The 12,939-nt window shown below is 45.3% G+C and overlaps 1 protein-coding gene and 1 long non-coding RNA gene across 3 annotated transcripts; one reads left to right on the plus strand and one right to left on the minus strand.

Moving 5' to 3' along the window:
- Window positions 1-4,704: 4,704 nt before the first annotated feature.
- On the minus strand, window positions 4,705-7,991 carry FGFBP2 (fibroblast growth factor binding protein 2). Its single transcript, XM_033213810.1, has 2 exons — window positions 7,183-7,991; window positions 4,705-4,940 (listed from the first exon to the last, which is right to left on the minus strand). The coding sequence occupies exon 1, from the start codon at window positions 7,872-7,874 to the stop codon at window positions 7,203-7,205; it is 672 nt and encodes a 223-aa protein (XP_033069701.1). The 5' UTR covers window positions 7,875-7,991; the 3' UTR covers window positions 4,705-4,940; window positions 7,183-7,202.
- LOC117085179 lies at window positions 4,951-12,186 on the plus strand. Of its 2 annotated transcripts, XR_004437845.1 has the most exons (4): window positions 4,951-5,301; window positions 6,608-7,155; window positions 9,416-9,537; window positions 10,916-12,186. It is a non-coding gene; the product is annotated as an uncharacterized LOC117085179 (long non-coding RNA). The 2 variants fall into 2 exon arrangements; XR_004437844.1 differs by lacking the exon at window positions 10,916-12,186 and having other exon boundaries at window positions 9,416-9,591.
- Window positions 12,187-12,939: the final 753 nt, after the last annotated feature.

Below are 12,939 nucleotides of genomic sequence, written 5' to 3' on the forward strand. Positions count from 1 at the left end.
CCCCGGTGGCCAGCATCATTGTCTCAGTTCATTATTGGACTGGAGATGGTAATACTGCCACTAACACAATAGGCTCAAAAGTTAAGTGCCACAGAGAGTAAAATGGCCTATGGGGACTGTGATCCCTCTCCGCAGTTGATCTTTCTGTCTAAAGGTGACAGGGATCCTTAGCTCTGGGGATGGGACCTGCCTTTGTCTGGTAAATACAATACATTGGTCCTCTGCTGTCACCTGGTGGCCATCACTGGTATGCAGGGATAATTGACAACTGTCATCATGGAGTGGCCTTTCTGTGAAGCTGGCAGATTCTGGCCACACCACAGTGGCACTGCAGACTATTCTCTGCCTTGCTTAGTATCTGGTTCACTTGTAGTTATACAATGCCACACTGTTCACAGCAATGGGGCCCTCAGTAGTGGGCTAATGGACAAAACATTCAATGTACATTTCATGTCCTTGGTCTCAGGTTGGTGGCATTTTTAAGTGGTAAGATAGACTTTGGAAGATGTGACTGAGAAAATTGCTAGACACATGATGTTATCTGCACTGTGTCCTACACATCTTTAGCAGACAGTGTGAGTATTACATGCAGGCACTCCTCAGAGGAAGCTTTCCCCTTCAGAGGAGATGTTTGGAGAAAATCAGGACAGAAGAGGCAGGATTCAGGGAGATCGGTTCTCTATGTTCATTATTTCACCATGAAATCTCTCAACCGATGCTCTTTTTCTTTTTCTTTTTTAAAAAACATAATTTACCCTACTGCCTTGGATGCCTCACTAGTTTAATCATTAGGCGACACCATCAGTGACAACACAAAAAGGGTGACTCCAATCTGTTGCTTCTATCACCACCTGGTTTGGGTTATTGAATATGGAAGATCTTATGATTAATTGCTAGAATTTGTGGGCCCTAATGAACTCTTTCAGTGGCCCAGTTCTACTACTGTGCCCAGCCCTCGTGATTGGTGGCTCATCGATGAGAAAGGCCTGGGTGTGGGTGAGTACTTGATTAACAAAGATAGATGTAGCAGTTACTGAATTAGAACAAACAGATTATGTCACTGTCGAAGGAAAGGAGCACTCTCAGTACTAGGGAGAAACCACCTTTTACATTTCGGTATATAAACCAATTTCAGTTTATTTTTTGTGTCAAGTAATAGTATTCACATTTTTCTTACGGATATGCTGTTATTTCAGTATCTTTTGGTGAAAATGGTTTCCTTTTCTTTTTTTAAATTTTTTTAAAAATTCAAATAAAATACATATATCATTAAATATGCCATTGTAGCCATTTTAAGTGTACAGTTCAGTAGCATTAATTACATTTGTTATGCAACCATCACTGCTATCCACTTCAAGAACTCTTTTAATCTTATGAAACTAAAACTCTATAAACATTAAACTAACTTCCCATTCTCACCTCACCATAGTCTCTGGCAACCAACATTCTACTTTGAGTATATCTACGATTTTTGGCTAGTCTAGGTACCTCATATCAGTGGAATCATGCAGTATTTGTCTTTTGTGGCTTGCTTATTTTATTTAGCATGATGTACTCATGGTTCATCCATGTTGTAGCATATATCAGAATTATCTGCTTTAAGATTTAATAAAGCCTTTCCTTTTAGGATGACTGAAATATTGCTTGGCCAATGTTACTGTTAATATAACACATGGGCATGTTAAAATACACATTTCTGGGCCTCACTCCAGTTACTCTGTTCAGTTTGTCTGAGGTGGAGCCCGAGAATTAACATTTTTTGAGAGAGAGTCCCACTCTGTCCCCCAGGTTGGAGTGCAGTGGCACGATCTTGGCTCACTGCAACCTCCGTCTCCCTGGCTCAAGTGATTCTCCTGCCTCAGCCTCCTGAGTAGCTGGGACTACAGGCGCCTGCCACCACACCCAGGTATTTTCTGTATTTTTTAGTAGAGATAGGGTTTCGCCATGTTGGCTAGGCTTGTCTCAAACTCTTGGCCTAAGGCCATCTGCCCACCTCCGGCCTCCCAAAGTGCTGGGATTACAGGCATAAGCCACCACCCCCGGTTGAGAATTAGCATTTCTAAAGTCCCCAGCAGAAGCAGATGCCTCTGGCACACCTGTCACCCTTTGGGTAGCACAGATTTGAATTGTGTTTCATCATTAAAATCACTGGTCAGCTATATGGTGACCTTAGTTTAAAATGTTGGTGAAAAATGGTCTGTGACAAATCCCAGCATACCCTATGATGTTTATAAATTGAACGCCATGAGCATTAGAATTGGATGGACCTGGATTTCTCTGCTGTCCTGACTCTTACAAGCTGTGTATAACTCACCTCCCCAGGCTTTCAAGTCCCTTGATTTATAATTGGGAATAAAACAATTTACCTCTTAGGGATGTGGTGAGAGTTACATGAAGGGGCAAGTGAAAGGCTCAGAGCCCTTATAAGAAATAGACTTGGTATGTCACAGTAGATGTTTGATGTACATATATTTTAGAAACTCAACCCCAGCAAACGTACCCTGACTGCCCCCCACTCACAGCCTCCTATGTCATCTCCTACACTCATCAATGTGTTGTCTTGGTTTCCACTACTTCCCTGCACTTCTAAGATGTGAAACCTAGTCAATTAGTTCATCTCTCCCCTATCCAATGTCTTGCATAGTGCCTAGGACATAGTTGATGATGAATAAATATTTGTTAATTGTGTGAACTACATATAGAGGCCATATTAGTAGTCTTCAACTCAGGTTACACATAGAATTGCCTGGAGATTACCTAGGATACACCCCAGAGATTCTAATTCAATGAATCAAGGGCAGTGTTTCTCAACCTTGGCTGCATATTAGGGTCACCAGGGGAAATGTAAAATTGCACATGCTCGGCCCCATCCCTAGCCAGTTACACTGTAACCTCTGGGGCTGACATCCAAGCACCAGTGTTTTTGAAAAGTTGCCCCAGGTGACTCCATTATGTAGCTAGGGTTAGGCACTGCTGGGCTAGATGGGGAAACAATTTAAGTACATCAAGAGTGGACTATTGGGCCAGGTACAGTGGCTCACATCTGTAATGGCAGCATTTTGGGAGGCTGAGGTGGGCGGATCTCCTGAGGTCAGGAGTTCAAGACCAACCTGACCAATATGGTGAAGCCTTGTCTCTACTAAAAATACAAAAATTAGCTGGGCATGGTGGCACACACCTGCAATCCCAGCACTTTGGGAGGCCAAGGTGGGTGGATCATCTGAGGTCAGGAGTTCGAGACCTGCCTAACCAATATGGTGAAACCTTGTCTCTACTAAAAATACAAAAATTAGCCATGTATGGTAGTGCATGCCTGTAGTCCCAGCTACTTGGGAGGCTGAGGCAGGAGAATCGCTTGAACCCAGGAGGCGGAGGTTGCAGTGAGCCTAGATCGCGCCACTGCACTCCAGCCTGGGTGACAGAGCGAGACTCCATCTCAAAAAAATAAACACATAAATAAATAGCCGTTAAAAAAATAAAAAGACAGAGAGTGGACTATTAATGTGTTCTTAGGTAAAACAAATATGAAATTAAGAAGAGAGTGAGTCACTTTTTGCGTATGTCTAGTAAAATCCAACTTCCTTCCTTTCCAACACTGTTGATTAATTTAATTGCTGAGTGTATGGGATTGTTCTGTTTCAGGTTCACTTCTCTACCTTTTTGGCTAGTTGTTATTGCTGCAGGGTGACTGTGCTGGATTGACTAGTGCCCGCCAAGAATTTATGTCCGTCTGGAATCTGTGACTATGATCTTATTTGGGAATAGTGTGTTTGCAGACACAATGGAGTTAAGACAAGGTCATTCTTGATTAGGATGGGCCCTAATCCAATGGCTGGTGCCCTCATCTGGAGATGGAAATGCGAACACACATGCAAGGGAAAATTGCATGTGAAGACAGAGTCAGGGATCAGCCAAGGAATGTCAAGGATTCCAGCAACTTTAAGAAATTGAGAGAGAGGCATTGAACAGATTTTCCCTCAGACCCTCCAGGAGAAACTAACTTTGGTGATATCTTGAGGCACTTCTTGCCTCCATGGCTGTGAGAGAACACATTTCTGTTGCTTTAAGCCACCTAGTCTGTGTAATGCATCATGGCAGGCTGAATAAAATACCATGACTTAATGGGTATCCATGATCTCTATAGCATCTAGGTATTGCATTCGTTAAGAGGATTAAAATCGTGTTTCTGAAATCATTCCTTTATTTTGCACACACATAGCTGCTATTTACTGAACTTCCTCTAACTCCAAGTCCATGTTGCCATGCAATGAAATGTGACAAATTCATGTCTTGCTCAGAAGGCTAAACTGGAAATTCATGAATGCGTTACATATTTAAACTTTCATAGCAGGCTCAGATCAACAAAGCAAAACTTCCACAGATTAAAAGTAGATGTGGGCCGGGTGCGGTGGCTCAAGCCTGTAATCCCAGCACTTTGGGAGACCGAGACGGGTGGATCACGAGGTCAGGAGATCGAGACCATCCTGGCTAACACGGTGAAACCCCGTCTCTACTAAAAAAAAAAAACTACAAAAAAAAAACTAGCCGGGCGAGGTGGCGGCGCCTGTAGTCCCAGCTACCCGGGAGGCTGAGGCAGGAGAATGGCGTGAACCCGGGAGGCGGAGCTTGCAGTGAGCTGAGATCCGGCCACAGCACTCCAGCCCGTGTGACAGAGCGAGACTCCGTCTCAAAAAAAAAAAAAAAAAAGTAGATGTGTACGCTTGTCACTCCTGGGCCCATCAGCACCTGTTCCCTATCATATTGCTGAACTCTGTGAACTCCAGAAAGGAAGGTTTCTTTTCCAAACTTCAGAGAAGCTGCAGATCAAGAATTTGGCCAGTTGCATCTGGTTAGAAACTCCCTTCTTCCAGTGTGAGAACGTTGGACTGAAAGCGGCATAATACAAAAAGAGATGGTTCTCTGTCAGGGAGAGGTCAGCTCTGGAAAAAAAAAAAAAAAAAAGGAAGGGATGAAAAATTCTTTATTAGTTGTTATGGGCTGAATTGTGTGAATTGTATCCCTCCCGAAAGCTAAAAACCGTAGACTTTAGTCCTAACCTCCAGTACCTCAGGAAGTGTTTGTACTTAAAGATAGGGGCCATTAAGGACGTGGTTAAGGTTAAAGGGGGCTGTTAGGGTGGGACTTCATCCAGTATGAACGGTGTCCTAACAAAAAGAGATGAGGACACAGATCCACACAGAGGAATGACAGTGAGAAGGCTGCCATCTATGACTCAAGGAAAGTCCTCAGAAGACACCAATCCTGCTGACACTTGATCTCGGACTTTCAGTCTCCAGAATTGTTGAGAAATTAGTTGAGAAAGTGATAGCTTAGGTGTGTAAACCTAAAAGATAAAAAGTGAGACTTCGGCTAGGCAGCAAGCTTTTGTTTTTGGGGTTTGGCAAAGGCAATTTATGTGGGAGTGGTCGGAGTTGGGGGAGGGGGGGTTTGTGTATAGTTTGTTGTGGCTTAGACTGGCATGTGGTTTGAATCGGTGTAGGAGGTCTGACCTACCGTAGGAGGTCTGACCGGTATTGTACTAGCAAATTCATCACTAGATATTGTATTACACGATACATATTACGTCGTAGCTCACTTCCACTATGTCTTATCAATAGGAGCTGTCTTTGCTATTATAGGGGGCTTTATTCACTGATTTCCCCTATTCTCAGGCTATACCCTAGACCAAGTCTGCGCCAAAGTCCACTTTACTATTATATTTGTAGGTGTAAACTTAACCTTTTTCCCACAACATATATTTCTGCTGTTTAAACCACCCAGTCTGTGGTATTTTGCTGTGGCAGCCCTAGCAAGCTAATACAGTAGTCCTATGCGGCTCATCTGCAGGATCAAGATATTGTTTTAAGTTTTAGCACCTGTATGCATCTGTATGTAAGCTGCACATCTGTCTGTATAAATATGCATAGATGGATGTCTAAATGGGTACTCTTCTAATTGTTAACATTGTTTATCTCTGTGAGGTGAGATTATGGATGAAGTTTTGAAATTCTTTATATTTTTCTGTTGTGTTTGAATTTTTCAAATGATTTGTGTGTCTTATTTGTGGAAAGACCAAAAAAATCAACTTTTAAAAGAAAAAAAAAAAAAAAAAGCACCTCTCCTCAATAGTAATTTTTTTGTTTTGGCTTAAGTGGTCCATTTTCTCCTCTGGGACCAATCTGAAATATTAAACAAGCAGAAAATCTCCAACCCACAGCAGCAGACACCAGAACAACTTTGGTGTGACCCGACATTTCTTGCTGCCTGGGCGCTATTAGAAAAAGCCTTATTTGTTTTGTGGTATTAGTTATCAAAGTGCTGCTTATCAGGAAATCTGCTTTTTTCCTATTTTTCTGACATAGATAATATGAAAAGCCTCAGAAACTCTCCTTTTAAACTCAAAGTACACGAATAAGATTAGAATCCCATGTAAATGAACTCCTTGCTGATGCATAAAATTAATGAAAGCTGCTGCATTTAAGGAGAGAGATCAGTAATAAGCTTTATTTCCACAAGAAAAAGTTTGGTCTTTTAAAAGCAATACTTGGAGTTGATTAAATCTGTTATTATTAATTCGATTTTCTCTTCTGTGATGAACAAAAAACAGTTAAAGGCTTTGAGAGCTGTGAGAAAGACTTTGAAGATTATTTGACTCAAACTTTCCTCGGTGCACACCACCCCCCACCCTAACTCCACCGCAGGAGAGGAAACAAGACGGGGTGTGGTGACACCTCCACCATGACATAGCACCTCGGCCACAAACAGCTGCAGCAAAGGCCTTGTTCAGTAGGAAACATCACCCGGCAGAATTCCAAAGGCCTAAGTTTAACAGTGAGGTGGCCCCATCACAAGGAGATTCTCCACCTTGGCTGCACATTCATATCATTTGGGGGAGAGTTTTAAAAGTATACATTCCTGCTCTGCTATGCTGGAGACATAGATGGAACCATCTGGCGAGGGGCCTGGGCATCAGCATTTTTAGAGCTTCTTGTAGGTGATTCTTATGCATCCCCAGCGTAAGTGCCACTCCTGATGAACCACCTCATCTACTCTGCTCTGCAACAGACAGCCTCAAACCCACCCCCAAACACACGCTGAGACTCTGATGTGGTCGCAGTAGCTGTGAAAGTGCTAAGTGCCACTCACGTAGTCTCTGTATGTGAGTAAAGGAAAGGGTGTTACCTGTAGGGGTCTTTCACTTGTCACCCTTGGAAGAAGCTGATGAGAAAGGCACACAGGGCCTGGAAGGGTTTCCAACAGTGTTCCCAGGCCTTCTTCTTTGCTTCCTCATTCCCTCTAGGCCCGGGTCCAGGCTCGGTAGCTTTGGCTGTGGGTAGGGTGGTGGGTTTGGCTTTTCCCAGCTCTTCCATCGAGTCCTTTCCCAGCTGTGTTGCTTCTGTGAGTTTCACTGTGGCCTTGGGTTTCAGAGATGGCGTCCCAGCCTCAGGCTGCTGGTTGGGCACTGGGCTGCCCTTAAGGCTGGAAGTCACCTGCTGCATGTGGGCCTGGGGCCCAGCCTTCCTGCACATGGATGGCCTCAGCACTGGGGCCCCCTGGCATGCATGGTGAAGGCGCCTCAGCTCCTGCAGGGCTTGGTTCCAGTAAGGTTTAGGGTCAGCAACAAAAGCCTGGCACACACTGGGCTGCCCCCTGTACTCACACCAGTATGTCTGGTCTGTGTTGTGGCAGTCGACGCGAAGCCAGACTTCTCCAGCATCTTGCCCCAAGCTGCTGGGGCGCATAGTGCAGGAATCTCTCCCTCCAGTCTGGAAATGGAATTCCTCCCCAGTGCTTCCTTGCTTTTGCCTCGGGGTCTGACCCAAAGTCCCCAGGCAGGACAAGGTCACCAGCAGGAGGCAGGGGACGAACTTCATGGCGATGCTCTAATAAACTTGCCTGTAACCCTGCACCAGAAGACAGAACCCAAGTGGGACGAGTCTCCCTTTAAAGGGTGCTGCACAAAAGACTCTTTCTCTGCAAGGGTGGGGAGGGTGTTTTGCAGCAAATGAGAAACATGCCCACAGACCTTAGACACATAATACTTGGCAAGGGCAGGGCAGCTACCAGGGGCCACCTACCACAAGCAAAGTGAATGGTTTTCCTGAGTGCATCAGAGAGATCTGCCCCAGCCCTGTCACACACAAAGCACTATACACAGCTTTGGGGTTGAAGGTTTTACAGTTTTCCAACCACAGGGAGCTTGCTCTAAAATTGGCCCTTGTACGGGAACAGCCTTCTTTGTCAACATTTGGTATATGCCAAGGTGTGGCAGTGGAATTCTGGAAAGAGAGGTTTGTAGCTGGGAGTGTGGGCTGCCTCGAGGCTCCCCTCTGCTCCTTGGAACCCCCATCCTGGAGGACCATGGGTTTAGATAATCCAAAGGATGCCAGAATTTTGTGAGCCTAGGTGTTGAGATGGCCTAGCAAATGCAAAAAAGACTATGTGAGGCCGTGTGAGGATGTGTGTGCTAGAGGGACACAGAGACACTCCCCCTCCCACCCACCGAGCTGAGAGTCACCTGGTGTGGCCTTTGTGGGGCTGTCCCACCATCACTGTGGCCACAGGCCACAGTGCTGCAATGCTCACTTCTCTTCTTATTGCACGCCTGACAATTGCACCAACTGAACGATGACCAAGAAGGCATGCAAATGTATGTTCACACTGGGATTCAGTCTATTTTAGATCATGAATTCTATTTCAAATTCAATGGAAATAACACAGTTTTCATTATATCCCAGAAAAATATGATTTTAAATATTATTATTATTGTTCTAAACATAGAAACAAAAACAAAATAAATTGAAAATAACTTTTGGCTCTGTGTCAAGAATCATATTTTGGTATGGTCATAACTGCCTTTTGGTGACCTTCCAGAGGTCACTGTGGAGTGGACTAAAGGTGGCAATTTGCTGTTAGGGATAGGGTTGACGGACGTTGCAGGACTAGTTTGAATGTGAAGGATTTATCTTGGCGAACCCACGTGGGGTAGTTGGTACCTGGCACAGCTTTCCTTCCACTTGGATAACCTGAGTCCTGAGAAGACCTAGTAGCGCTGGAACTAAAGTCGGACTGAGCTTTGGCAGCCACCGTGTGTGTAGTGGTGAGACCCTCCCAGAAGAGGGCATCACCCCAGGTGGGCAGCAGAGGAAGCTTCCAAGTGGTGCCAAACCTTCAAGACAAGTCAGTCAACTTGTCAGGTTGAGAAAGGGTAAAGGGCATTTTTTTTTTTTTTTTACGAGATGGGGCCTCATTCTGTCACCTAGACTGGATTGCGGTGGTGTGATCATAGCTGACTGGCTCATTGTAGCCTCCAGCTCCTGGGCTCAATCACTCCTCCTGCCTCAGCCTCCCAAGTAACTGGGACTACAGGCTTGGGCTGCTACACCCAGCTAAATTTTTAATTTTTAATTTTTAGGGACGGGGTCTTACTCTCTTGTCCAGGCCGATCTCAAACTCCTGACCTCAAGCAATCCTTCTGTTTCCTTGTCCTCTGGAGTCACTGGAATTACAGATGTGAACCACCACAACCAGCTAAAGGTAGGTTCTTTTTTTTTTTTTTTTTTTTTGAGACAGTCTTACTTTGCCACCCAGGCTGGACATGCAGTAGTGCAATCTTGGCTCACTGCAACCTCCACCTCCCAGGTTCAAGCAATTCTCCTGCCTCAGCCACCTGAGTAGTTGGGATTACAGGTGCCCACCACCATGCCAGGCTAATTTTTATGTTTTTAGTAGAGATGAAGTTTCACCATGTTGGCAAGGCTGGTCTCGAACTCCTGACTTCAAGTGATCGGCCCACTTCAGCCTCCCTAAGTGCTGAGATTAGAGGCACGAGCTACTGTGCCTGGCCAAGGGCAGGTTCTTAAGGCGGGGCAATGCTTCCTGTAAAGGAGTGCTCCTGGAGCGCAGGTTTATGGACTGCTGAAATGTGAAGGGCAAGGAGGCAGTGGTGAGAATCAGGCTGGAGAGGTGACTCAGGGTGGGGTCCACAGCCCCTGTACCAATCCACAGGGCCAGTTCTGAGACAGAGGCTTGCCCTTCGTGTGCTTCCAATTCAGGAGCCCCTGTAGTAAACAGCACTCCAAGCCAGGCTCCATGTCGTGGACAGAGGAAGGCAGGTGTTCAGCTCCAACCTCCTTTCTCCCACCCACCAATGTTGCAGGCAACAGCTTGCTAGATCCATCTAGCCGCCCTGAGGTTATGGCCAGCCCTTTTCAATGCCCCAGTGAGGCTGAGTTTACCCTGCAATGCAAACTTATCATGAGAGTTCTAATCACGCTCTTCCTCCTTCCGCTTTTGGGACAAACCAAGCCTCAAGACCTTTGCACTAGTCGTGCTCACTGCCTGAATATCTTTTCCCTGAACATTGCATGCCTGACTTCTCCCTGCCACCTTCCCAGAGGCCTTCCCTCGCTATACAATGCAAATGAGCTCTTTTTTTTTTTGAGATGGAGTTTTGCTCTGTCACCCAGGCTGGAGTGCAATGGTGCGATCTCGGCTCACTGCAACCTCTGCCTCCCGAGTTCAAGCAATTCTCCTGTCTCACCCCCCTGAGTAGCTGGGACTACAGGCACATGCCACCATACTCGGCTAATTTTTATATTTTTAGTAGAGACAAGGTTTCACCATATTGGTCAGGCTGATCTTGAACTCCTGACCTCAGATGATCCACCCACCTTGGCCTCCCAAAGTGTTGGGATTACAGGCGTGAGCCATCATGCCCAGCCCAATTTCTCTTGTTATTTGCTTGTTCATCTTTTAAGTGTGGAGTGTCATGATCAGATTTGCACTGTAAGAGACTGCTGTGTTGAGAAAGGATTGGTGAACAGCGAGGCTGTGCACAGGGAGGGAAGTGGGCAAACTGGCTGTGTATGGGTTGAGTTGCTGTAACAAAAAGACCTTCTCTGTTATGAACCAGTCTTCCAGATTCATGCCTGGCAGTTCTTCAAATTTAACACATGGATTCCAGAGTTTGTTTGATTGCTGCCACTCCAGTGGAACAAGTCCAGGATCTGCAGTTTTGTCTTAGTAGACACTTCACTTACTCCTGGCCTAAGCCTAGTCACTCAGCCACATCTAGCTGCAAGGAAGGCTGGGAAATATAGTTCCCACGAGGTAGCCATATGTCTAGCCAAAACTCAGGGGGCTGGAAGCCTAAAAGAAAGAGGGGAAAGCCTCATTAGTCAAGAGACATTATGAAAACTGTAACAGGATCATCAGTGGGGATGGAGAGGAAGGCTTGGTGACCAAGAGTGGACGGAAGGGAGGGGGAAAGCAGACTTAACAGATTCCTCCGGCTCCAGTGAGAGGGTGAAGGTGGAGAAATTCAAGAAAGGGAATGTGGCAGGGAGAAGCTGTGGGGATGTGCAGGTCAGGACAGTGGTTTAAGGCAGGTGCTACAAACTGTGGCCCATGTGGCCTGCTTTTGTAATTTTTGGAGAACACAGCAATATCCATTCACTTACGTATTGCCTATGGCTACTTTTGCGCGACAACACAGTTGAGGAGACACAGGCCACGTGGCCCAGAAAGCGAAATATATTCACTGTCTGACCCTTTACAGAGAAAGGTTGCCAACCTCTGCTTCAGGGTGCATCTGGGTGGAGACATGTCATGAACACAGGGGTGGCCAGAGCTCTATGTGACGAGAGAACCAAAGGGAGCAGGTGAAGTGATGAGTGAATGAAATCACTCAAGGAGAGAGTGAGGGGTGGACCAGGAGAGAACCCGTGAATGCCACCTAAATTTAAGAACTGGAGAGATGAGTGTTAGAAGGAGACTGATGAATAGATAGCCATGCCCCAAGAAGACACTGGAGAGGGCTCCTCTGGGAGCCTGAAGGGAGATCTTTGTAAAGGGGATGTGTTCACAAAAGTCAAGTCCTCGGAGAACCCGACAGGAGCCCTTCAGGAGTGGTAGGGACAGAAGCCAGGTCACAGGAACTGAAGAACCAGTGGAAATGAGAAAGTGGACATAGAGATGTGTAGATAATTCTTTCAAGGAAATTATTTCCGAAGAGAGAGGGAAAAAAGAAAACACGTTGTACTACCAGGCTGAGTGTGCAGTCAGGTTGAGGAAAGGCTGACTTTTTTTTTCTTTTTTGAGACAGTCTCGCTTTCTCAGCAGGCTGGAGTGCAGTGGCACGATCTCAGCCCACTGCAATTTCCTCCTTCTAGGTTCAAGCAATTCTCCTGCCTCAGCCTCCCAAGTAGCTGGGACTACAGGCGCGTGCCACCACTGCCAGCTAATTTTTGTATTTTTAGTAGAGATGGGGTTTCACCATGTTGGCCAGGATGGTCCCGATCTCCTGACCTCATGATCCACTGTCCTCAGCCTCCCAAAGTGTTGGGATTACAGGCATGAGCCACCGTGCCCGGCCAGGCTGATTTTTTTTTTAGCAAAGATAAGAACTTTAGGACCATATCCTTCCACTGTGTTTGGTGATTTGAGATACCGAAAAATAAATAAATAAAAGTTGCAAGAGTGACACTAGGAGTATTAAGTTGGCTTGAATAACTTGAACTATTTAAATGGGTGCTAGAAAAAGCAGGTTTTCAAAAAATGAGAAGTTAAGAGATAATTTCCTCTGGAAGAATTATACACTATATAGTCTTGTTTAAATTGCTAGCCTCTTGTGTGTTGTTTTAAAGAAATTCATTTTTACTTGTGTATGTTTAGGAGTACATCAGGCAAAGCTGAGTTTGCCTATAGTTGGTATCCAATTGTGTGTATTGTGACCTGGACAGTTCCCTAAGAAATGATGACTTTAGATCTGAAGATCTAAAAAAAAGCCCACTTTGACCTTGACCTTGACCTTGAATTACTTCTGTATAATGGGCCTTTAATAGTAAGTAATGGAATAAATTCACAAATAATATATGCCCAAATTTCATCATCTAACTTGTGAGTCGCTGGATCTACTCAAGGAGGCAACATACAGAC

The sequence above is a fragment of the Trachypithecus francoisi genome, unplaced genomic scaffold (assembly GCF_009764315.1).
Source record: "Trachypithecus francoisi isolate TF-2019V2 unplaced genomic scaffold, Tfra_2.0 Lachesis_group1, whole genome shotgun sequence".
In the NCBI taxonomy this organism is placed as follows: domain Eukaryota; kingdom Metazoa; phylum Chordata; class Mammalia; order Primates; family Cercopithecidae; genus Trachypithecus; species Trachypithecus francoisi.